At 45.2% G+C, this 22,829-nt stretch overlaps 1 protein-coding gene across 5 annotated transcripts in view; it reads left to right on the forward strand.

Moving 5' to 3' along the window:
* Nucleotides 1–22,361, forward strand: part of LOC144113647 (uncharacterized) — a 53,497-nt gene extending 31,136 nt beyond the window's left edge. For 3 of the 5 annotated variants that reach the window (XM_077646836.1, XM_077646835.1, XM_077646837.1), the window contains exons 13-23: nt 169–274; nt 2,647–2,717; nt 5,803–5,884; nt 7,310–7,351; nt 9,740–9,790; nt 10,336–10,425; nt 10,609–10,686; nt 11,213–11,251; nt 12,099–12,146; nt 19,123–19,293; nt 22,030–22,256. In XM_077646836.1, the coding sequence (XP_077502962.1) occupies nt 169–274; nt 2,647–2,717; nt 5,803–5,884; nt 7,310–7,351; nt 9,740–9,790; nt 10,336–10,425; nt 10,609–10,686; nt 11,213–11,251; nt 12,099–12,146; nt 19,123–19,293; nt 22,030–22,086 (835 nt within the window). In that variant the 3' untranslated portion in view covers nt 22,087–22,256. Of the gene's footprint in view, nt 1–168; nt 275–2,646; nt 2,718–5,802; nt 5,885–7,309; nt 7,352–9,739; nt 9,791–10,335; nt 10,426–10,608; nt 10,687–11,212; nt 11,252–12,098; nt 12,147–19,122; nt 19,294–22,029 lie in introns of all 5 variants that reach the window. The other 2 variants (XM_077646839.1, XM_077646840.1) reach the window with 2 other exon arrangements.
* Nucleotides 22,362–22,829: the final 468 nt, after the last annotated feature.

Genomic DNA, 22,829 nt, shown 5'->3' on the forward strand with positions numbered 1-22,829 from the left:
AACCACAGGTACTCACTATGGTGTGCTCGCATGTTAATTAGTGGAAGGCATAACTTCACGGGGAACCTGAAGCGGTTACTGCAACTCACTGCTCTGTGACTGAATGCTGTAGTTCTGCTAGCGGTGTGAATGATTTTTGAGTACATCGCACTGTGCTCACGCCACCAGGGAGTCCCTGGCTGCAGCCCAGATGGAGGCTGAAGAACGAGAGGAGGCTGCCCTGCTGCTTCTCAAAAAGGACACACAGATTGCCCAACTGGAAGGAAAGCTGCAGGTATTCTAGAGGCTGTCTGAATTGCTTGCATGCATTTGATGGCATGCAGTTGTGTAACAATGAGGCATAGAACCTGCAGGCTTGGCTTGCTATCTGTGCCTATCAAGCAGGAGTGGGCGCAGTTTTAACTCAAATAATTTAATAACCTTTGATACCTTAATAACCGAGCATATTGTTGTGTGGGCACAGATCGCACACACTTCTGTAGCAGAAAGTTTTTTTTTTTGGCTTGCTTGCTGGCATATCAAGCGTTCTGAATCTTCTCTGGAACTGCATGCTTACAGCAGCCACCTTCTTGTCTGTCTTTGCTAGAAGTGCAAGCCTGCATTCGTTGCATTTTCTAAACATAAAATCGTTGCTAGGAAAGAGATTGTAACTGTGCCTGGCATATCCTTTTGCAGTGAAGGGTTGACTACTTGAATGCATAAATTCACTTCAAGCATGTACTTGCATAACTTTGATAAGGCACACTTTGTGCATTTTGGCCATCCATTGTTTGACAAGATATTACCTCCAAACATCAACCAACATTCTGACTTGGTCAGCAAACAGTGCACTTTCTGTTTGCCACTTTGGCTGACATCATTCCTGTAGAACAATTGGTTAATAAGTTTGATCGTGATGAAGTCTTGCTGATTTGTGCATTTAATTGATCAGTATCTCAGCCCTGATTTTAAATGATTGGCTCAATGTGTAGCCTTACTGGGGGAGTGGGTGGGTGTGTTATTGTGAGCATCAGTGGGCGGAATTCATGCTTCATATAGATTAAAAATTCAGCAAGTTTGTGGTGTATACTTTTCTCAGCATTTTGCTTGGTAAGAAAGTAAACAGCGCGTTTCGACCATTTCTTCTGAAGACTGTCTTGCAAAGCAGTTGGCTGCTATTTCTGTGGTTGTTCCTGTTTCGTCTTATCAGTGCAATTACAGTAAATCTCCACTAACTCCAACTCGCATATCTTTAATTATATCTGTGATCGAAGTTGAACAAGTTTTTCCATGTCATGCAGTGGAGAGTATTAGGTACTGTATATATTAGTATCTTGGAAGCTTTTCATGACAAAGTTTGGATATCTTGGAATATGATTTGTGAGAACTTGGTAAAGGAAAGGAGGGCTGTTGGCCGGTGGTTGTTGCAGCCTACAGGTCATGCTACTGACGAACAGGTTGGTCTGCACTACTAGTGGGCTGGAGTGTGCGCCCATTACTGCCGCTCTGTTTCCCTGCATGATTTTGTGCAATTTTGACTTCACACGAGGCATGTACAGAGTCTGCTTCCTAGGACAATGACGGTAGGGCAGGCAGGAAGCGGGTACATGTGGGTGATTCTCTGAATCTTTTTTCCCATGAGCAGCAGTATCATTTGAGACATGGCAGAGATGGTGGTGGCCCTTACTGCCTTGATCCACATTATGAGCACGATAACAGGTTCAAGCTAGCACACTGGTCTTTGTCGGCTGGGTTTCTTGCACTGCTGTGCCGCTCGCCAGACTCTTCTAGTAAATGGTCAAGTGCTTATTCTTCAGAAGGGAATTGGCACTGCTAGATATAGATAGATCCAGGCTTACAGTTATAAAATACATGGTCAGTACATTTGAAAGTTTTGTGCTTTGTTGACCTCAAGGCTCTGTTTATTTCAATTTTTCTTTGGTTTTGTGACTGAGATATTGAGGTTTTAGTGTATGTGCACTGAGCCTTCTGTCAGGCTACAATTATTTTACTGTGACCACCTTTGCATTTTCAGTTTTCACTGCTGAGTGGAGAATCAAATCTTTTGCACCTGGGTTGTCACTTGTTGCATCACTCAAGTGTATAAAATGTGTGAGCATAATTGACAGCTGCACATGGGAAACCAATGTCGATGTTGGATTGCAAGATACTTTAACCATTACTTTTTTTTAGCCTCGAAATCACCAAAAGTGGCTTTCATAACAGTAATGCTTTCAGTTACCTTGAAGAATAATCTTGCAGGGCATACTTCTCAGTGTTTACCATTCACATATATGTACAGTGGCGGGGTATTGTTTTCATGTCTCTACAGGGTGTTTTGTTTGCACCTTAGCATGGTTGTGGCTAGCTTACGGTAGCACACTTTGTGTTAGCCCTTGAAGTATAAAAGGTTAACTCTTTAGGCTTTGTTTATGAAACCAGTTATCACTTTTGTGCATGCTTCACTTGCCATGTTTTCCAGAGACCTGTCTTGCAGCCTTGTGAGTGCTTAGATTGCCGTTGCTATATTGAGGAGTTCGTTCACTCTGAACTACTTCGTTTTTGTGAAGTTGAATGTTTTTGTTTATTTCACTGATGCTCAAAATTGTTGATTGTGATTGTGCACAGCACTAAATGCTTCCTTGTCTTTTCTTGAAAAACTATCAGGAAAAGAGAGAGGAGCTTGCCAGTCTTGTCCAGGAAAAAGTAGCAGCAGTGGATGAGTCAGAGAGGTTCAGGTGTGTGGCAGAAGTTGTTTTGTACATCTTGTTTGTTTACTCAGCCCTTTTGTAGATCACTTGACTTCTTTGCAAATAAATCTGTTTGCTCTACGAAGTTTGCAGACACTGAAACTGAACAGGATTGCATGTTTATACATTTATTTCGGTTGCTGTGATATTATGTGGCATTCTTTACTGCTGAAAACATTTTTCTGTGCAAGTTTTGTTAGAACAGCCCCTGGCCATTAGTAGAAAAGAGGGAGGAGGCACTCTCTAATGGTAGCCCAGTATGCTTGTCTGATAACATAGTTTGCAGGCTACTCCAAAGGAAGTGGTGAAACATGAAGTGATGCACACTATCATACGCATGCTGATCACAGAAAGCATGTGATACAGTGTGATATTAGATCTGAATTTAGCGGGTAAAAGTTAGCAGGCAGAAAATATCTTCTGCGTATGCACAACTCACAAATCACAATGATACGGTGATGATAGGTAGTGCTGTGCACTTTTCTTGAAAAGGATTCGTAGTACGCTTTTTAATGTGATAGTGTTAAGGCGCTCGTGTTGCAGAAAATCCGGCGTCGGCAACGATGGTGTTTTTGATCGTGAACAAAAAATCCCCAGGGAAGCTAACTAGGATGCAAACAGGCCACCTAGGTAATGTGATATTGCAGCACCATCACTACCTACCCACCGGGTTGTGAGCAAACTGCCCACCATAGCAGGTGGTCGTTAATGACTGGCTGCTCAGGAAGAGCAGTCTAGGACGCGCAAGACCCACCAGTAGCAGCACCTGCTTCACAGAGCAGTTCCGCATCACTTAACCACTACACCACTGTGCCAGGAGTGGTATGAAGACTTCCAGGCATTTATGAATATAAAGTAGAGAATGACTAATTTGGCATTTATGAGCGTAAACCCCTTGAGCTATCACGTCAAACCCTTAACGCAGAGCTTAGGTATTCTCATTGTTTTTTAGCGATAGCTACCTTACACTAGCATTTCAAGCCATCAGCGTGGCACCCTTGAGCTCTGTGGCGGCACCGTGGCTGGTCATGTGCTGCGGAGCAGCTGCAGGCGTGCCAGCGAAGCCGAGTTAGGGGGCCGTGGGGAGTGATTCCAGGTCCACGGACAAAGATGAAGAAGGAACGCCCAGTGAAACGGAGCGGCGAAAAACACTTTGCAATTCGACTTAACGAGTTCCACCTGGCCAGCTGTAGCCATCGCATCACTCCAAATTTAACCAGAGCTAAACCATAGCCATTTTTTTTCCAGTGAAACTGCCGCAAATGAGTGACCATCTGAGCCCTGTCAATAGATGCTACTGCAACTCTAATGGGGCAATTTTGGTTCTTGGTCGCTGCAAAATGTACTAAGAGGCAAAGACTTGTGAAAAACACATACATGGCTCTGGTACACAACAAAAATGGCACCACTCGTTTAACATCTGACACTGTGGAGTTGCCATTTCAACTTAAGGATTAAAAATGAATTTATGAAAGCAGTGTGGCCTTCAAAGAGTATCATGGGAAGCAGTAATCTTTTTTTAAGTTATTGTGATTTCTGTTTTTACACGGGGTCAATGCAAGTCTGCTCTCATAGTATGTGGTCCTTATGATTGTAAGGATCATTTTCAAACCCATTATGTGGCACCAGCTTATTCAAATTGAGGCAGTGAGTCAATGAGCACTGAGATATTTTCCATGTGATAGGACCCTATGAGAAGCCCTGCAGATAGCGGAGACTGCTGCAGACTTTTCTTGTAGAGCATTGCACACAGTTGCATGAAAGAGTCAATGGAGTATTGACATATGCCACTGGAGGCTGCTTAGATGGTAAAAACATAAAAATAAGTGTTTGCTGAATAAATCACGAGCATGTAGTGACCATGACAGATGATTTTTCTGCTGTAATTTGGCATTTGCGGGTTTTCGCTTGTGGTATGAGGCTGTTTCAGTACGTAATACAAAAGATTGCGATTGGTGAATGTGATTGCAGCATGCATATTGGAAGGCATCACAAAGCTTTATTTGCTGTGAAATGCCTCTGACAGGTTGATTACCTTCCATAGTTGCACATGAGCACGTGGTGTGCGTCGTATTTCCAGAGCACTGAAGTAAATGTCATTGGCACATAGAGAAATCCCAAGTGAGAGTGGCATGTAAAAGATAAAAGAATAGACAAAGTTCTGCTGTCGGGACATGACTGGTTTAGGTCATTGTCCACTGGCAGCATGGTGTCTTTTCTTCTACTTTGTGAAATCATCTTCTACATAAAATGACTGCTCAGTTACATTCCCTCTTTAACAGAAAAAAAAGGCCTACAGTAGAACCCTACAGTTACGTTTTTCATGGGACCGCTTAAAAAGTGTACCAATTAGGACAATAACCGAGAAATATGTGGGAAAAAATGATACATTGTTTCCTGCCGTAATATTCTTTAGTTCTAGTAAAAAAGGGCAGTGGCACATCACTTTACCGTTGCGCCACTCCCAGTTATCTATGAATCTAAAGTAGAGAATGACCAATTCTGCATACACCCTTAAAGTGGAGCTCAGTGCACTAGCACTAAAAACCCCACTTGCCGATTTTGCCAATCTTTGAAGCCTGCTTGAGCTTGGAAACCGAGCCTCAGCTTGAGACTGAAGTGCTAGCACACCTAATTGGCATTTGGCCTAGCCAAACTAAATCATCCGTCATTTTTTTGTATAGCAAGCATAAGTCAGTTTTGTTGCCTGTACACAACTGCTAAAGGTGACACTGAGGCTATGTCTGCACATTGGTTATGACCTCAGTAATGTGTGCCAGCAGTGTACTGCACTATCTGAATAAAAGTAGTCTATGCTTACAGTAGCCTGCTCATAGCAAAAGCCATGATGGGTGTCATCACAGGGAATCCCAAATGAGTGAAATAGACATTGTAATCATTTCATTGTCTGCGTGATACGAACTGCAACACATGTTGAATACGCTGCAGGCTGGTCTTCTTGCCAGCTCATTTGTTAAAACTAAAGAGAAGTCTGATTGATGCTATGCAACTATTTCTAAACCCTCAAGGAAAGATTGCAGCATTAAATATAAACATCTTCATCACATTGCAGGGAGGTCAATCAAAACTTGAAAGAAATTGTATTCAGCCTTTCCAAACAGCTTGAGCAAGAACAGAACCGGCGGGAGAGCATGGTATGTTGCATTTTTATCTGTGCATGCCTTCTGCAGTGGTGGTTCTTCGAAGTGAGATCTTTGTGGTCCTGTGCAGGATGTATAACTCTGCGTTCTTGAAATCAAATAAAAACTGAAAAACATTGAGAGGAAAAATAATTGCAAATTTGTAATAATAAAGAAGTCTGAATGCCAAGGACATCTTGGTCTTCAGCTGGAAATGTTTGGTCATGAAAAGGGCAACATTCGCTGAGGTACAGATTTTCTTTTTATGTGTGTTTGCACACAGGTGGATTCAAATGCTACTCTTGATGTGCAGACAAATTATTTTTGTTATTTTTGCTTTTCTGGTTCTTTATGGCAAGATATACCATATTTACACGATTGTAAGTCGACCTATTTTTAAATTTTGAAAATCCGAAGCATTGGGGTCAACTTACAATTGAAACGAAAACATCACACGATAAGTAAATGCGAGACAAACGAGATATCAGGCATGCTACAGCGTGGTTGCATTTTTGCTGTATGGCTCCATCGCATCGCTCTTGGTGCTGGCCTTGAGCAGCTGCTATGTCAATGCGCCAATCTGGCATCCCCTCCCCGCGCGCGCGGGCGGCGGCCGATGGCTGCTATCGGTAAGCAGCAAACTGGCGCCCCACACATGGCTGCTGACTACGATTGCTGATATGCGGCGGCGACCCAATAACGCAACTACGGGAAGCTCAAGCGTCCAACAAGTTTTCTTTTTACTTTCAAATGCACGCTCAGCACTCAAGGGAGCTTTGATAGTTGATGGAAGGGCCGCTGTTTCAATCAAAGTAAAGGTAACTTCTTTTTTAGTTGTGGGGCTCCTTTCGCTTTTTTGCACAATTTCATTAAAAACAATTATATTCATTAGACCGTCTTTCCATCATTAATTTAAAACAACCTTGGTACACCTTTGGCTGTTTCTGGGTTAATTCAGTCTTGAAATAGCTGGCATGGCAGGACTGCCTCTTGCACAAATTTTGTGCTTTTAATTTTAAGTTAAAGTTTTAATTTACTTTCTGGCGTGGAGATTTTTTTCATGAGGCTGTAGATGCATGGGAAATTTGGCTACTCAAGTTCAAGCTAAGGAAGTATAACAAACAAGTCGTGAGAAAGAAGGTTGCAAAGAGGGCAGATACCTGCCCGGCTTGCTAGTTGTCGCAATAGAAACACGTGTTTCCATTGCCACTGAAGTTGATTTTGAAACACATGCCAGTGGTGAACAGTGCATACCCTGTTGTCACAAAAACAGAGAAATAATCGCAGGATAAAAATGGTACACTCAACAAAGAAAATTAAATTATGTTTGTTATCGAATATTAAATTGCATTTCTTTAGCTTGAATTCACAAAGCTTTTGCTGTGGGCTCATTTTGTCAGTGTGCTAAACTGCAATCACACACTTGGGTTATATTTTCAGGTCACTGATGCAGTGCAGACCGATGGCTGCCTGGTGCCCAAGGTAAGGCTCTCTCTTGCTTGTTGCTAGCGTTACACAACAATAAAGGTCAAGACCACAGATGTTCTGTGCCACTTGTTTAGGTAGGTTGGCAGACTTGGACACGTACTACCCTGAGATTGCATGCACCGTACTCCATCTCTCCAACTCCGTGCAATGCTGTAGAAACTGAATGCTGTGTGGAGTGTCTGAGCACTGGAACATGTGCAATAAGTTGTAGTGATCTGGTAGCAAAGGGCTGGAAGTGGTAAGGGAATACGTCTACTTAGGGAATAAAAATGGGATGGCGCATATGCGGCAGGATCCCTCAGATCATGAATGAAAATTTACCAATATTCCTAGAGAGAAAAGTGTACAACACCTGTATCTTACTGGTAGTCACCTATGGGGCAGAAAGGTGGCTAACGAAAAGGGTTCAGCTTAAGTCAAGGACAGTGCAGCGCGCTAATGAAAGGAAATTGATAAGGGTAACATTAAGAGAGAGGAAGAGGGTAGGGTGGATGAGGGAACAAATGTGGGTAAACGACATCGTTTATAATAAACTGCACATCTCCAACAAAAATTTTAAATTTAACCCAACGTTTCGAAGCCGACTCGGCTCCTTCATCAGGGGTGACTGAAGGCAGCAGCTAGCGTCTTTTATGTATGAAGGGGAGGGCAAACGACAGGGGGTGAAAAGAACGACAGCTGTGACGCGAAAGGTGCGGGGGGGGGGGGGGGGGGGGGGGGGGGAGGTGTAGGCTGTTAGTCACGCTGGCGCACTGCAGGGAGGTGCTAAATGGCGACTTTTTTTCGTTGCGTTTAAGAGCGAAGTCTCTGGGCATATACTGGGGGCTGGTTTTCTTTTGTGCGGTTGATATTGTTCGGGGTGGTTTGGATATGCCATGATTCCAGAAGGAGCCTTTTGTGGTAATTTGTTTCGGTTCCGAGGATGCGGGTTTCTTCAAAGTTGATTCTATGGTCGGAGTCCTCGGAATGTTCAGCTACTGGATTGCGCTCTCTTGCGAATTTGCGGGCGTCGTTCTTATGTTGCCGAATTCTTTCTTTGAAATTTTCGGTTTCGCCGATGTAGCTTGCGTCGCAGTCGGCGCATGGAATTTGGTAGACGATGCCTTGGGCTCTTTCTCTCGGCGGCCGGTCTTTGGGAACAAGTAGGCAAAGCGCAACCGTGTTTGTGGGCTTGTGCGCAACCTGGCGACCCAATTTTTTCAGGATTCGGGTGATGGTTTCGCTGACACCTCCGACATAAGGCAAAGTAACGTATTTTGGTGGTGGCGTTGGTCTTTGTGCATTGATTTCTTGAAGAATGTTGTGTTTTTGATGTCAGATGGTTTTATGATTAAAGTCTTTTGGGTAGCCATTCATGAGGAGTTCTTTGAATATAGTGCGTTGTTCTTTTTTTCTGTAAAGTTCTGTGCTGCAGTGTGTCTAAACTCTTCTGAACAGTGTCTTCACCACTGATGCTTTATGGACTGTCAGGTGGTTCGAAGAGAAGTGCAGATACCGGCCTGAGTGGGTTGGTTTGCGGTATACGGAGAATTGAAGGGTTTTGTCATTTCGGGACACGAGGACGTCCAAAAACGGCAGAGAGTTTTCTTGTTCCACCTCTTGCGTGAACTGAATGTCAGGTTCTACGGAGTTTAAATGACGAAGGAAATTTTGAGTCTCAGATTTTTTGATGACGGCGAAGCAGTCGTCGACATACCCGAGGAAAATCTTTGGTTTCGGGTGGAATGAGTTGAGGGCTCGTTGTTCAACGTGTTCCATTGTTAAATTGGCCATGACGACAGAGATAGATGCTCCCATTGGTGTTCCTTTCACTTGTCAGTAAAATCCTAGTCGAATTGAATTAAGAGGAGGAAATGCACTTGGGCAGGGCATGTAATGCGAAGGAAACATAACTGCTGATCCTTAAGAGTAACGGAATAGATTCCAAGAGAACCCAAACATAGCGGGGGACAGCAGAAGGTTAAGTGGGCAGATGAGATTAATAAGTTTGCAGGTATAAGGGGGCCACAGCTGGCAAAGGTCAGGGTTAATTAGAGAGGCATGGAAGTGGCCTTTGTCCTGCAGTAGGCATAGTCAGGCTGATGATGATATGCAGCAGCAGTGCTTGCCTTTCAAATATGCTGATTAAACACATTCAAGCAGTATAGGCATGGATGCTCTGTTGCATTCTGGGTATATAGGGGCTTATGACCAAATCTGTACATGTATTCATGCTATCTACACACTGTGTTTCTCAGACACTATGGATAGAGACACTGCGTTTGAATGCTAACATCTCTGGTTCACTGACGTGACTGTTAGCTTTGCACTAGCATTTTGAGATATGATATAGCTGCCAGTTTTAGCGAGCATTCCAAGCATAGAAAGTGTATTCACTTGCAGGCTGATTGTGAGGTGCAGACATCCGGCAATTATGATGAGCTTCTGTTGAAGGTAAGTCACTCTTGGATGCCAAGCTTTTGTGAGAGTGCATTTGATTTACTGGATGCTTTTGCCCTGGTGCTTTTAATATTGCCTCAGAAGCAAAGGCCTGAAATACATGTAGGGTTAATGACCCAAGGGCTGAAAAATCTCTCTTATTGCCTGCAAAACTGCTCTGTTGACTTATTCAACCACTATGATTTGCAAATTTTGTGATGATTGTCTGCCCACAGTTCGTCAATGAGGGGTGGTTTAAACTTGTGCTTTTATCAGTAAGCAGAGGTGGGTGCCAAGTTTGCCTGAATTAACTTTATCCTTATCACCTTGGAAGCGGTGTAGCCAGCAATCGTTCTGTGAACACGATTGCCTCAAAAGTAAGATAGGCACCTAATTGCAAGAACGTTTGCATAGTAGCAAAGTTTTTTTTCTCCATTTCAGTCTCTCAGTTGTCTATAGTGCATTTCCACAATTTAAAGCCTTGCACACAGAAGGGAATGTTTTTTGCAAATCTGGCTATACAGGCTTTTTCTCAGCAGTATTTGTGCTTTAATTTACAGCTGGAAAGCTCTGAGCACGAGGTGAATTTGCTGAAATCCTCGATACATCGCATCTGCTGTGATAATGCGGCCCTCAGCAGTATGTACAAGGTCAGTGAATAGTTTCAGACCTTACTATTTCCTTTGCCTAGTGCACGCTTATATCCATAACAAAAAAAAAATTATCCACCGTGTGGTTAGCGAAGGAAAGGAGTGGCTGAGAGCCACAGTGACACCATAAACATCTGCTCTGCCTATAGTGATGTTCTTGCCTTCTGCCTTGCCATTGTGCAGGAATGTCGGGGCGAGTTGACTAAAGCCAGTGAGATTTGCCATGCCTTGGAAGACCAGTTGAAAAGGCTTGCTGAAGAGGTGTGCTATTTTTGACAGCTAATTGTCTTCAAATGCTCTTGCATGACTTGTTCAATGTTATGTGTAATTGAACATGATTGCTTTAATGTGTTGAATATTCTTATTGCATGACATGGTTGAAAAAAAAATTCTATCACCTGCTTACTTAAATGTGCACTGCTGCTTTATTGCTGTGTCAGGGATTTGACTGTAATTCTCAAAAACAGCTAGTGGCGTCAGTTCTTCCTTGTTGGTTCCAATAGTTCTCCTGCTGGCAAAAACTCAGTATCTTAATGTAAACGTCATGGGAGCCTTACCTTTGAAGGCTGTTCTCATCACTTGAGGAAAAATGCAGCCTCTGTGTAGCCTAATGGAGCACTATCATGATATAAACTTGGCAGCAGCAAAAAGAACGAGACATAGAAGAAGCACAATGGATGAACCACTCCATATGACTTCATCCTGTACTTTTGTGCCAAGGTTATAGCATGAATCACCAACTCGTCCAGCTTTCTTCATTACTTGAAGCTCTGTCATTTTTGTGCAGCTGAAAGCAGTCAACACTGACAAGGAAGCACTGCTGGTGGTAAGTTCTTTATTCATTTCATTCTCTCTTTTCATCCTCTCAGCTGGCTGTTTTCCCCATGGAGCAACACAACATTCTAGACAGAGGGTGATAGTTACTTTGTTCAAGAAATATAGCAGCCTAATGGCATATTTGTTTTTGTGTAGTATATGCAAAGATTAATTGTTAGGATCCTACCGTCCGACAGGTTGACAGTGGTCGGCGGCCAAACATGTGATTAGCGGTAAACGAATCGCTGTTTAATAGAGGGCAAATAATTTTTGCGTGATCTTTGCTCGCCTTTGGGACGCTTAACCTTCATGATAGCGCTCGAAACCGCTCCGCCCACAACTCTCAGAACTGCTCAACAAACATCGGGCGTCAGTTTCTTTGCACGGGCTACATTCGCGAATATCCGCTTTGGCTTGGCGACGAAGGCGTTATTTAGCCACAATAAAATATTTCTTTGGAACTCAACATTTCCTCGTCTTTGACACATGAGAGCATTTAATACTGCTTCCTTACATTGAAAGCTTATTAAGAATACAAACTCAATTTTTTACGTGGAAGGGGCTGGCCTGAGGACAAAGTTATCATGTCAGTTATTGTTACTACAATTGTTTACATGCCATGCCACAGGGAAGTCTGGCAAGGTGCTAAACTCAAAGCAATCTGTGAGCAGGATTTCGAGGTCCTCATCATGTTGCCGCATTACTGCCCATTCGTTTCTCTTGCACCCTCACTTTTAGAGCAACTGGGAGAGCATGCTTCCGGTTGCAACTTATTTCTTTTCGTGACATAAAGGCATATTTTGTGCATATATCACTAGACAAACTATCACTGATCTGACAAGTAAGCTTTCTTGCAGAAAACGCCAGTAAAGGCTTCACCACGCAAGGAAAAGCATCCTGGCAGTGTAAGTGGCTCCTTTTAACAGTTGAAAACTATTGTATTTTCTTATTTCTTAGCCTGTGAAGTGACGTGAAGCTTCTGATCTCTGCAGAATGCCACAAGTTTTTTTTTCTTGATCTAACTTAAGTAAACTATAGATGTACTCTAGATTGTTACTTTATCTGGCAACTTAAAAAGTAATGTAAGAGGTCATTTTTTTATTAATAATGTTTGCTTTGCAAAAAAATCTGAATTTTTATGTTATTACTTTGTTCAAGTTTTAAACAGAGTCTAGCGAAAACCTTGTGGTGCAGCTGTGCGGCTTTTTTTGGGCACTTTTAACTGGTCAAGTTTTTCCAGCAAAGGGGAGGCATGACACACATAGCTACATTGTTTTATACTTAGTATGCAATGCGGTGAAACATAGAAGCAAATTACATTTCAACTGGCAAACATAACTTCGTCATGTGTCATTTATTCAAAGTGAAAACTTCTTCAAAAAAATGTGGACTGAATGAGCGCATGATGGATAAATTGAAAACTTCTTCAAAAAGATGTAGAGTGAATGAGCGCATGATAACTAAACACATTGTCATTGATAAATTTAGTATTTCTTGGTGAGATGTCTAAGCACATGTTTACTATTACAAATGTATTTCTTGTCATGCTCTGTCATGTTTTTCATGCTATGTTGGTGGCCCAACAATGCTGAATTCAGCCATCAGTTTGGGGGACCCCACTGTGCATGCGCAAGCCATAATTACTTTACTGACAGAGGCTTTTAAATTGCATACTGAGCAATAGCAGCATCGCATATCGACTTGATCAGCACACTTTCATCATGTGCTGCTTCCATCTTGGACATTCATCCCTGAAAGCTGTTCATTTTATTCATAAAGCTTTCAAGAATTATGCCATGAGTGTATCAGATGACATTCCCTTAATGCCTGTACAAGGGCAGCTGCAGCAGTGCTGCTGCAAATGTACTGATCAAATCATTCTGTCATTTAGTGGCATCGCTGTTAGTTGGCTTAGTGACTCAAAACAAGAGAGCTGACCAGCGCATGCATAGGGTGTCCCTCTCGCAAGCACCTTAGGGAGGTGGAAGAGAAGCAGCAGGTTTCAGGGAACTGGTTGAATGCTTTCTGAACATGCCTTGTGTGTTGCATTATTAAGAGACCGACAGCCGACCGAAACATGTTGCGAAATTAGGATAAAAAATGATGACTGCAACAGTTTAGCGCTGCAGTATTGAAGAAACATTATAAATATAATTTGGCACTGAAAATTGCATAAAACACCTGAAAAGTCATCTTGCAGCGAAACCTTGCCATTATCGGTGTATTGTGATTTCGATAAACGTTTCGATAAAATTTTGCTTATTTGCTGTTAAGTGCAGTTTCTCTTCCTTTTAGTAGTGTTCGTCATATTCTACTCTTGTTTACATCCTTTCTAGTGCACCCTTTGATGAAAATCAATGCCCTTCTTGCATTGCCGATGAGCTGCTTTTAGCTTTTGTCACTAGGTGGCATCATAGTGCCTTGCATTTCTCGGAAAAACCATAACCACAGTTTACTAAAGTTTTTGTCGACGAGGCATAGATCACTGTGCCGTAACAGCTTTGGGTGTAGAAGCTCAAACGGATGCTACTCGTGCTAATCTCTGTAATTGCTGTTTCTGGTGTAGGTTTATACTCTTTTGGACCATCACTTCTGCCAACATTGAATCACCATCGGGCTTGTTGATGATAGTTGCTGTTTGCACTGTTTTGCACAGTTTTTTCCTTTCATTCTTGCATCCTGTTGTATATAACCACTCCTACCCAGGCCCTAGTTGGGCTGATAGTACCAATAAATAAATAAAGTGGGCACATGTTCTGATTGAAAATTTTTTTATAAAATTCTTCTACACTGTTTTTAACAAAACTGCTGTGGGAGTACCATTAGGCAATAAGTTTTCCATTGCACTGATAAAAATTGGGGGCTCAAAATTCAGTTCTAAGTACCTTTAAGAAATATAAATATATTTAAGGTGCATGCCACACTATGAAAAAAATAGAGGGTCTTTGGTTTATTGGGGTTTAACGTCCCAAAGCGACTCAGACTATGAGGGATGCCACAGTGAAGGGCTCTGGAAATTTCGACCACCTGGAATTTTTTAATGTGCACTGTCATTGCACAGTACACGGGCCTCTAGAATTTCACCTCCATCAAAATTCGGCCACTACAGCCAGGATCGAACCCGTGTCTTTTGGGTCATCAGAGCCGAGTGCCGTAACCACTGAGCCACCGCGGTGGGGCCAATAGAGGGTCTTTAGCCGTAAGAAGTTTGAGATATATCTCTGCCCTCCAGTGTTTATTTAGCATTAGGAGACATATAAAGGTTAATCTGAAACCAGTCGACCAAAAAAGTGTGTGAAACGGCATGTATATATATTGTAATAAGGAACGTCTTGCAAAGCACAGCGTCGAGAACAACCAGCAGTACAGTCCAGGCACCGACCAGAGGCAGCGGTCAGTCCAGAGCACGCACGAGGGACGGAGCATTTGGCGCTCGAGCTTCTGAGCGTTCGACGCTTCTTAAGTTGTCTTCTTCGTTAAGCGCCAGCCTCTGAAGATTCGAAAGCCGAAGGCCAGCCTTACAATTCCCCCTGGGCGAAAGGGAGCCATCCTGGTGGCCTAGGGGGATGTGACGATGGCGGGGTTGTATTATGGTTTTAGGCGGGTCGTGTGGACAATGGCGTGGCCTCGGCGACGATCAGGGGATGGCGTAAGGGGTCCAGTGAGGTAATTGACAGGGGATGTCTGTTGAAGAATACGGTAGGGTCCCTGGTACTTGCTAACAAGTTTGGAGGAAAGGCCGGGACCTGAGGAGGGTACCCAGAGCCAGACCAAAGAGTCAGGAAGGTAAGCAGGAGTAAGTGGAGGGGGATCATGGGTGCTTTTCTGCTGCTGGGTGTGAGAAGTGAAGGACCGGTCAAGCTGTCAACAACCTTCGACATAAGTTGCGGCTTGAGAAGGAGTTGTAAATTCGGAAGCATCAGGGCAGTAAGGTAGAATGGTATCCATTGGGCAAGAAGGCTCACGACCATACAGGAGAAATTATGGAGAGAATCCGCTGGTGGCTTGAGCAGCGGAGTTATAAGCGTATGTGACAGTAGTCGGAAGCAACATACATGGCCAGCATGTTGCCAAGGGTGTGGTCAAAATGCTCAACCATGCCATTTGTCTGGGGATGGTAGGCAGAGCTGGTGCGGGGAACGATGTTGCATTTCTGCAGCAGAGCATCTACAACTTCAGAGAGGAAGGCCGGACCTCTATCACTGAGCAGCTCTTTGGGCGCATCATGGCAAAGAATGATGTGATGGAGAATGAAGGATGCAATGTCATGGGCTGTAGCGGATGGTAAAGGTGACGTTTCAGCGTAGCGTGTAAGGTGGTCGATGGCAACGATGATCCAGCGGTTCCCAGTTGATGTGCTGGGAAGAGGGCCGTAGAGATCGATGCCAGCATGCTCGAAGGGCTGCACTGGGCAAGGCAGCGGCTGCATAGAAGCGGCGGGTCCACGAGGTGGATGTTTTCGTCACTGGTATGCGGTGCAGGACTAAACGAACTGGCGGACATAACGGGCCATCCCACGCCAGTAGTACCACTGTCATAGATGGGTGAAGACCTTCAGAAATTCGGCATAGGCACACTGGGGGTCATCGTGGTAGGAAGAACAAGCAAATGAAGGAGCGCAGATGTGTCAGAATGACGAGAAGCCACTTGCGACCGCCTGGGAAGTAGTTGCGGCGGTAAAGGAGCTCGTCTCAGATGGCGAAATGGTGGGACTGACGACGGAGAGCATGGGAAAGAGGCCGAGGCGATTGGCCAAATAAGAGATCTAAGAGGCAAGTGACAATGTCAAAAAGGTGCCCGTACAGGTAGGGCGAAATTTGATGATCGCCCAAAGGATGGCTTAACACTCCTTCAGCTTTTCTGAGTGTCCAGCTAGCGTAAGCGCCAATGTATTTGTCAAAGCCTTGCTTGCGCTGAGCGAGTACTGCACCGAGGCCGACGCTGCTGGCATCGGTGTGGAGTTCCCTCGGAGAACGAGGGTCAAAGTGACGCAGAATTGGTGGAGTGGTCAGGAGGCGAAAGAGTGTCATAAACGCTTCATCACAAGCTGGTGACCAGGCCGAAAAGGTCGTGGCTGGAAAGGAGCTTGGTCAGGGGGTCGATGATAGTGGCGAAATTGAGGACAAAGCGGCGGAAGTAGGAGCAGAGGCCGACGAAGCTGCAGATGTCTTTTACAGAAGTGGGCTTCGGAAACTCGGCCACAGCTCGCAACTTGGCCGGGTCCGGGAGAACGCCATCCTTCCACACATGTCCGAGAATAGTTAGCTGCCGAGCTCCGAAGGGCACTTTTTCAAATTGAGTTGGAGGCTAGGATTGGCTAGGCAGCAAAGAACAGTCTCAAGGCACTGGAGGTGAGACGAAAACTTCGGGGAAAAGATCACAACGTCATCTATGGTAACAAAGGCATGTGTGCCATTTGAGCCCTCGGAGTATATGTTGTCCATCATGCGCTCGAATGTGGCGGGTGCATTGCAGAGGCCAAAGGGCACGACATTAAATTCATAGAGCCCATCGGGTGTGATAAGTGCAGTTTTTGGGCGATCGTCCTCTGCCATCGGCACCTGCCAGTAACCGGAGCGCAAGTCCAATGAAGAAAAGAACTCAGCGCCCTGCAGGCAGTTGAGGACATCGTCGCTGCATGGCAGAGGGGAAACGTCCTTGCGTGTAATCTTGTTCAGACGATGGTAGTCCACGCAGAACCGGATGGAAGTTTTTTTTCTTGACCAGGACCACTGGCGATCGAGTCCCAAGGGCTGTGCGACGGCTGTATCACGTGGCGCTTAAACATGTCGGTCACGTGCTCGTCAATGAGGCGGCGCTCAGTGGCTGACACGCGGTACGGACGCTGGCACAAAGGGTCATGGGTTCCAGTGTCAATACAGTGGTATGGTAATGCGGCCCAAAGAAAGTTGCTGGTAGTCAAACGAAGCTTGAAAACGGTGCAGAATGGCGACAAGTTGGTCTTGTTCAATAGGCGTCGTGGCAGCGTCGACGGAACGCTGAAAAATATCGACAGAAGACTGATTGGTGATGGGAACAGGCGTAATGGCGCTGACGTGAAGGCTTGCCGGGGTACGAGGGGGTATGCTGAGGCGGGATCGAGAAAGGCAACACTACCAAATGATTGGCCACGGAGTTAAGTGGTAGGGCAGGAGTATGGGTTGGCCACATAAATAGTGCTGGGGCCATGAACAATTGTCAGCACGGCATGAGGCAGCAAAACAGACTTTTGGTCAGCGCATTGTAAAGAGTGGGTACAAGTGACAGTTGCATCTGAGAGAACATCACAAGAAAGAGCCACCAGCACTGAAAAGAAAGGTGGAATGCCTGTGTCCTCTGAGATGACCACAGTAGCTGCAGCAGCACCGGGTACGTCCAAGGGAGCGTCACGGTAGGGCAACAAGTCATGCTGAGGACGGGCGCAGTCAATAATGTGAGGAGAGGAAGTCCCAACCAAAGATAATGTTGTGAGAGGAGAGGACGAGGACGATGAACTCGATTGTGTAGGGAACGTTCTCGATGAGCAGGCGGACGGTGCAGGCGGCTTATGGTCGAATGTCCTGAGCACTGGCGGTGCAGAGAGAAACGGCAGGGAGGGGCGTCGTCACTTTTTTGAGTCTGTGACAGAGGGTGTGACTGAGAACGGAAGCGGCTGTGCCAGTGTCAACAAGTGCTTCGACGGCAACTCCCTCAACGAACACAGTAATAATATTGGCAGGCACAGAAACAGGTCTTGAGTGAGTCGCTGGTGATGCAGTTCTTGCCTTCAGACCTGCGGCCATTAGTTTTCCGCGTGGAAGGCGGGTAGGCGGCGGAGCATTGGAGAACGGGAATGGCGGCCAGGAGACGGCGAGCGGTGGGAGCGGCGATGGTAACTAGGAGAAAGAGACCGGAGGCGGCTCGTGTGACGCAGGCGAGGACGACGGAAGGTCATACGTCGGTTCATGCCTACAATCGTAGGGACGGTGGTCACGACTGCGACACAAACGAGCCACGGGACCAGCGATGCTACAGGCATGGCAAATAGAGTGGTTGTCTTGTGTACGCCAGGGGTTGAGTGGCTGCGGCTGCGATTCGGGGCGGGCAACTGGACGGTAAGGTGGGGTTTCAGGTCGCTGAGGTTCTAACTGCTGGGTAGGTGGCCTGTAGACAGGGGCAGCAGGTGAAGGCTGTGACTGCACCACGGCATTGGCGTACGTCAGAGGAGCCACGATCAGGGGTGGCTGAGGAGGAGTTGGCAGGACTTCAGCCATCTACTCCTCAATAACATGCTGTAGGTTGGGAGTGAGCGACGGCGCATGTGTAGGCGGTCAGGTAGACAAAGATAGCTGGCGTGCGACTTCCTCACGTACAAACTGCCGGAATTTTCTGGAGCAGCGACTGTTGGTCCAGAGAACCGCTCCCTGGGAAAGCCAAGCTGGAAAGTGGCCTCCTGAAAGCCTGCATGCCGGGTAGAAAGGCACTGTTTGCGCAGCTCATCAAAGATTTGGCAGTAGCCGATGACACCGGAGACAGTCTGGGGATCTTTAGCGATGAGCATCTGGAAGGCATCATCCTCAATGTCTTTCATAATATGTCTGATCTTGTCAGCCTCGCTCATAGAACGGTTGACACGCTTGCAGAGGTCGACGACATTTTCTATAACTGGTGAAATTTTCACTGGTTTGCTGGGCCCGACTTCGCAAGCGTCGCTCGACATGAAGCTTTCGCACTGCGGGGCAGCCAAAGACTTCTGTCGGACTAGGTTTTAAAGCTGCCCAGCTTGAGATGTCAGCCTCATAGTTTCGAAACCAGAGATTGCCTACGCCGCTCAAATAAAAGATAACATTGGTGAGCTTGACGCTATTGTCCCACTTATTGTATGTGGTTGCATGTTCATAGGAGGCCAAGCAATCCTCCACATCCGTGTCATCTGTGCCGCTGAAGATGGCTGGGTCACGCTGCCGCGTGGCGCCGGAACAGAAGACAGTCGACGTAAGCGGTGAAGCGGTTTGGATGACAGCCTCAGGCATTGCAGAGGCTGTAGGCAATGTGCGGGTGCGAAGCTTCAGGGTGAGGGGATCGTTGGCACCTCCACCACTTGTAATAAAGAACGTCTTGCAAAGCACAGCATTGAGAACAACCAGCAGTGCAGTCCAGGTGCAGACCAGAGGCAGTGGTCAGTCTAGAGCACGCACGAGGGACGGAGCGTTCGGCACTTCTCGTCGTTTTATTCGTTAAGTGCCATCCTCTGAATATTCGAAAGCCGAAGGCCAGTCTTACAATATATATTTTTTTGGGATTAGTGACTTGCATACCTTTTACAAGTTTTAAAAGGCTAAGCATGAAGCTATGCAGCTGCACTTGAGAAGGTGATCAAAAATAATCCAGTGTTTTCTCTTTAGTATTTCCATATTGAGCATGGGGTTATTGAACTGAGCTTTTTACTCAAGTTTTGAATGAACTGTGCTTACAGCTGCTGTTTTAGTACAGCCCTGTTCTCTTGGAATGACATTCCTGCCACTAGTTATAAATTTCTTACAGCATTATATTTGGTAGTCAGTTTCAAATGTTTTCCAGTATGACTTTTCTGTACCTGAAAATTAAGCCTACTATAAAGCCGCCCTCCTGGTTTCAAGCAGATTACTACCTTGTATCATAAAAGGAACCTTTTATCATAAATACCTTGTATCATAAAAGGAACATGCACAGTAAATTCAAAATGGTTCTTTGCGTTTCTTCGGAGGGGCACAGGACCTCTCCAAACGTGAATTCGACGGTGTTGAAGGAGCAGACGATGATTGATGCCAGATGATGGAGACAAAGAGAAAATATATTTACAGGATGTACAAGAGCAAACTGTGTGACAAGTTGAATCACACAGACAGTCAAACTGTGACTTAAAAGAAAAAATACCACACAGAAAAGCTCGACAAGACCTTACTCATCAACCCGAGGTTAAGAGTCTAGGTCTGTAGAATTACGTGCCACTGCACGGAGCCTCTAGCTCAACTAGACAAGACTGCTCTTCAGTGATTTTACATGCAGTTTTAAAGCTCTTGCTAACAAAGAAGTTAGGGTGGTCACATTTTGAGGCCTGCCCTAAGCTCCGATAACCAATGTAGGTAGTAGCCACAGCCCCGGAAGGTTGGGCCCAACTTCGAGCCCGGGGCTTGACTAAAAAGAAAAAGAAACACATATCGAAAACATTCTGAAAACCCAGGTGGAGTTCTCACCCTTATTGCTTGATGCTTTCCCCTTCCCTGCTGCACCCACGCGTCACCTCTCGAAGGATTAAAAGTTTTTTTTCAGCTAATTGGTGGGACAACTAATCCACTGGCTCGCCGCAGGAATGTCAGACGGCGGAGACCCGCGACGCTTCGGTGCCATCGAGAATGCCAAAAAAAGGGGGCCCATCGCGGAATGTGAGGCAGTTCACATATTTCCGCAGACGGGCAATATGGGGATCTGCCACCATGGGAATGCGGCCTAAGACCAAGCGGCACCACGTGCTCGTTGTGTGCGCCTCGCATGCTGTCTTGGGGCACTTAACAAAGCCAGGAGCCTTTGGCTGTCACAGCTGTGTTGTCAAGCGGCGAGTGACTCCTGCCGCTGTTTGCGGGAGGGGGCACGCGAGTAGGGGGGAGCTCAGAGCTTTACTGAGAGCTCTCCATGCAGACCGGAGGCCCGCAGTGCTACAGCAAACCTACGAGAAAGCAAAACTTCGAAGAAAGTTCAGTAACGGCGCTCGGGTGTTTAGTGAATACGTGGACGATGCGCTCTTAGAGTTCTTAAAGTGGGAAAGAGTGGCAGGATGTTTTAAATCCATGTGCAGTGCACCTTTTTTTTCTGGCAGGAAAATGTCGCCACAATCTTGAATTTCGGCCTTGTTACGGGGTAGCACCGCCCCCTACTTTGCCAGTAATTTCGAGACTTGCGGGGGTGGGGGCACTTGCTCGGAATTTTACAGTATTTAGAATAAATTCTATTGAGCATTCATGCCGCATACAAGTCGTCAAAATCTTGCAATGCAATGGCATGTGGCCCGCATGACATCAGTTATGAGGAGACTGTAATTTGCTCGCCAAAAATCCGAAGGATATTTGTAAATGATGGAGGTGGGGGCATGACCAGCTGAAGAAGATTCAGTCTATAGTGCAGGGGCAGGGGAGTGAGCAGCCAAAAATAAAAGTAAACTGAGCCAAGATGGTGGAGTGTAGTACCGGCCTGTAAATTTTTTTTTCTGGCTCGCTCTGGTGTACGAGTGGAAAAGAAAAGGAAGGGGTTCATTTTTAATTGCTGATATCTGTGGTGCTACATAAGCTAGATCTAAATTTTTTGCAGGAGGATGATGGGCAATTCAGTATCTATCAGTACTGATGGATGTTGAATTACCCGTCTCCTGCAGGAATCTTAAGTCGTCAAACTGGTTTAAAGAAATAGTTGCGACTTAATTCCAACAAAACCAGTTGATATCTGGCTGGTTTTCGACTTGTTCCATTTGGAATCTACTGGGAATTTGTTCCTTAAGCCAAGATTGATACAGATTGATGAAGAGTGGCGCATAGTCAGCGCTCTTTACTCTTGTGTCCTATGCTGTCTCTTATTTCTACCTGCGCTGCCACTGAAGTCCTTAAACCAGTTTGACTAGCTAAGATTTTCACCTGGCTTTCACTTTTCTTAACCTTAGTGTAAGCTATTTCAGGTACACTTTAAGTGTTGGATTTAAATGTATACATGCTACTTTCATATTGTTGTTAGGTTAGCCTCAGTGCTGCTGTTTTACATCGGCTTAATGATTTCTTGCAGGGATCTGCAGTTCCGGCATCGTCCAAAAAACCAAAGCTGGAGAAGAAAGGGGACTGAAGTTGAACTGGAATGCCGGCAGGTGCATCGTCCCCAAAGGAGCACGGATCGGTCAGCTCAAGCTTGAGTCTCTATGACTCATAGTAGCCCCGATTTATCTTTTCATGGTTTCAAGTTGTGCCTCATTAAAGAATTCTGAGTGCACCAAATGCCCATGGGAGCATCGCTTACTTGAATCCTTTTTTATTTTGTCTGCACTAAGGTGTGCGTCATTCTTTTCCTCTTTTTCTTGAAAAAAATTTCGATGAATACATTATGCAAAGTATGCTGCTATGAGATGTGGGCTGTGTGTGGTTTTATTCATTTTGCATTCAAGATCATGTTTCAGCATCTTGTGCATGATCGTTCAAGTTGAAGTGATATCGAGCCATTTCTACTTTTTCCAATTGCCTTTAGTTACGGTGTCTTGAGCATTAAGCCTGTCTGTAGTTAAGCTCAGTTCTGCTTGTGCTGAAAGCAGTTAATATTTTTAAGCTTTATGCTTATAACTTGTGTCATTCGATGCGACTTTTATGTTCACACCTGCTTTCAGATCAGATCAGCTTAACCTCGATCAGACCTTAACCCGAGTAATATCGTCGCCAGACGTGCCAACGACCCAGCAAAGCAAAACAATGAGCCAGTCAGACTAAACACATGCTTTCGCACATCTACTCGGTTTAACTGCGTTAAAACCCTACCACTTTTTTACATTTCCCTTCACTATGGCATACCTCATAACCTGAGCTGCTTTGGGACGTTAA

This window comes from Amblyomma americanum, chromosome 1 (genome assembly GCF_052857255.1).
Source record: "Amblyomma americanum isolate KBUSLIRL-KWMA chromosome 1, ASM5285725v1, whole genome shotgun sequence".
In the NCBI taxonomy this organism is placed as follows: domain Eukaryota; kingdom Metazoa; phylum Arthropoda; class Arachnida; order Ixodida; family Ixodidae; genus Amblyomma; species Amblyomma americanum.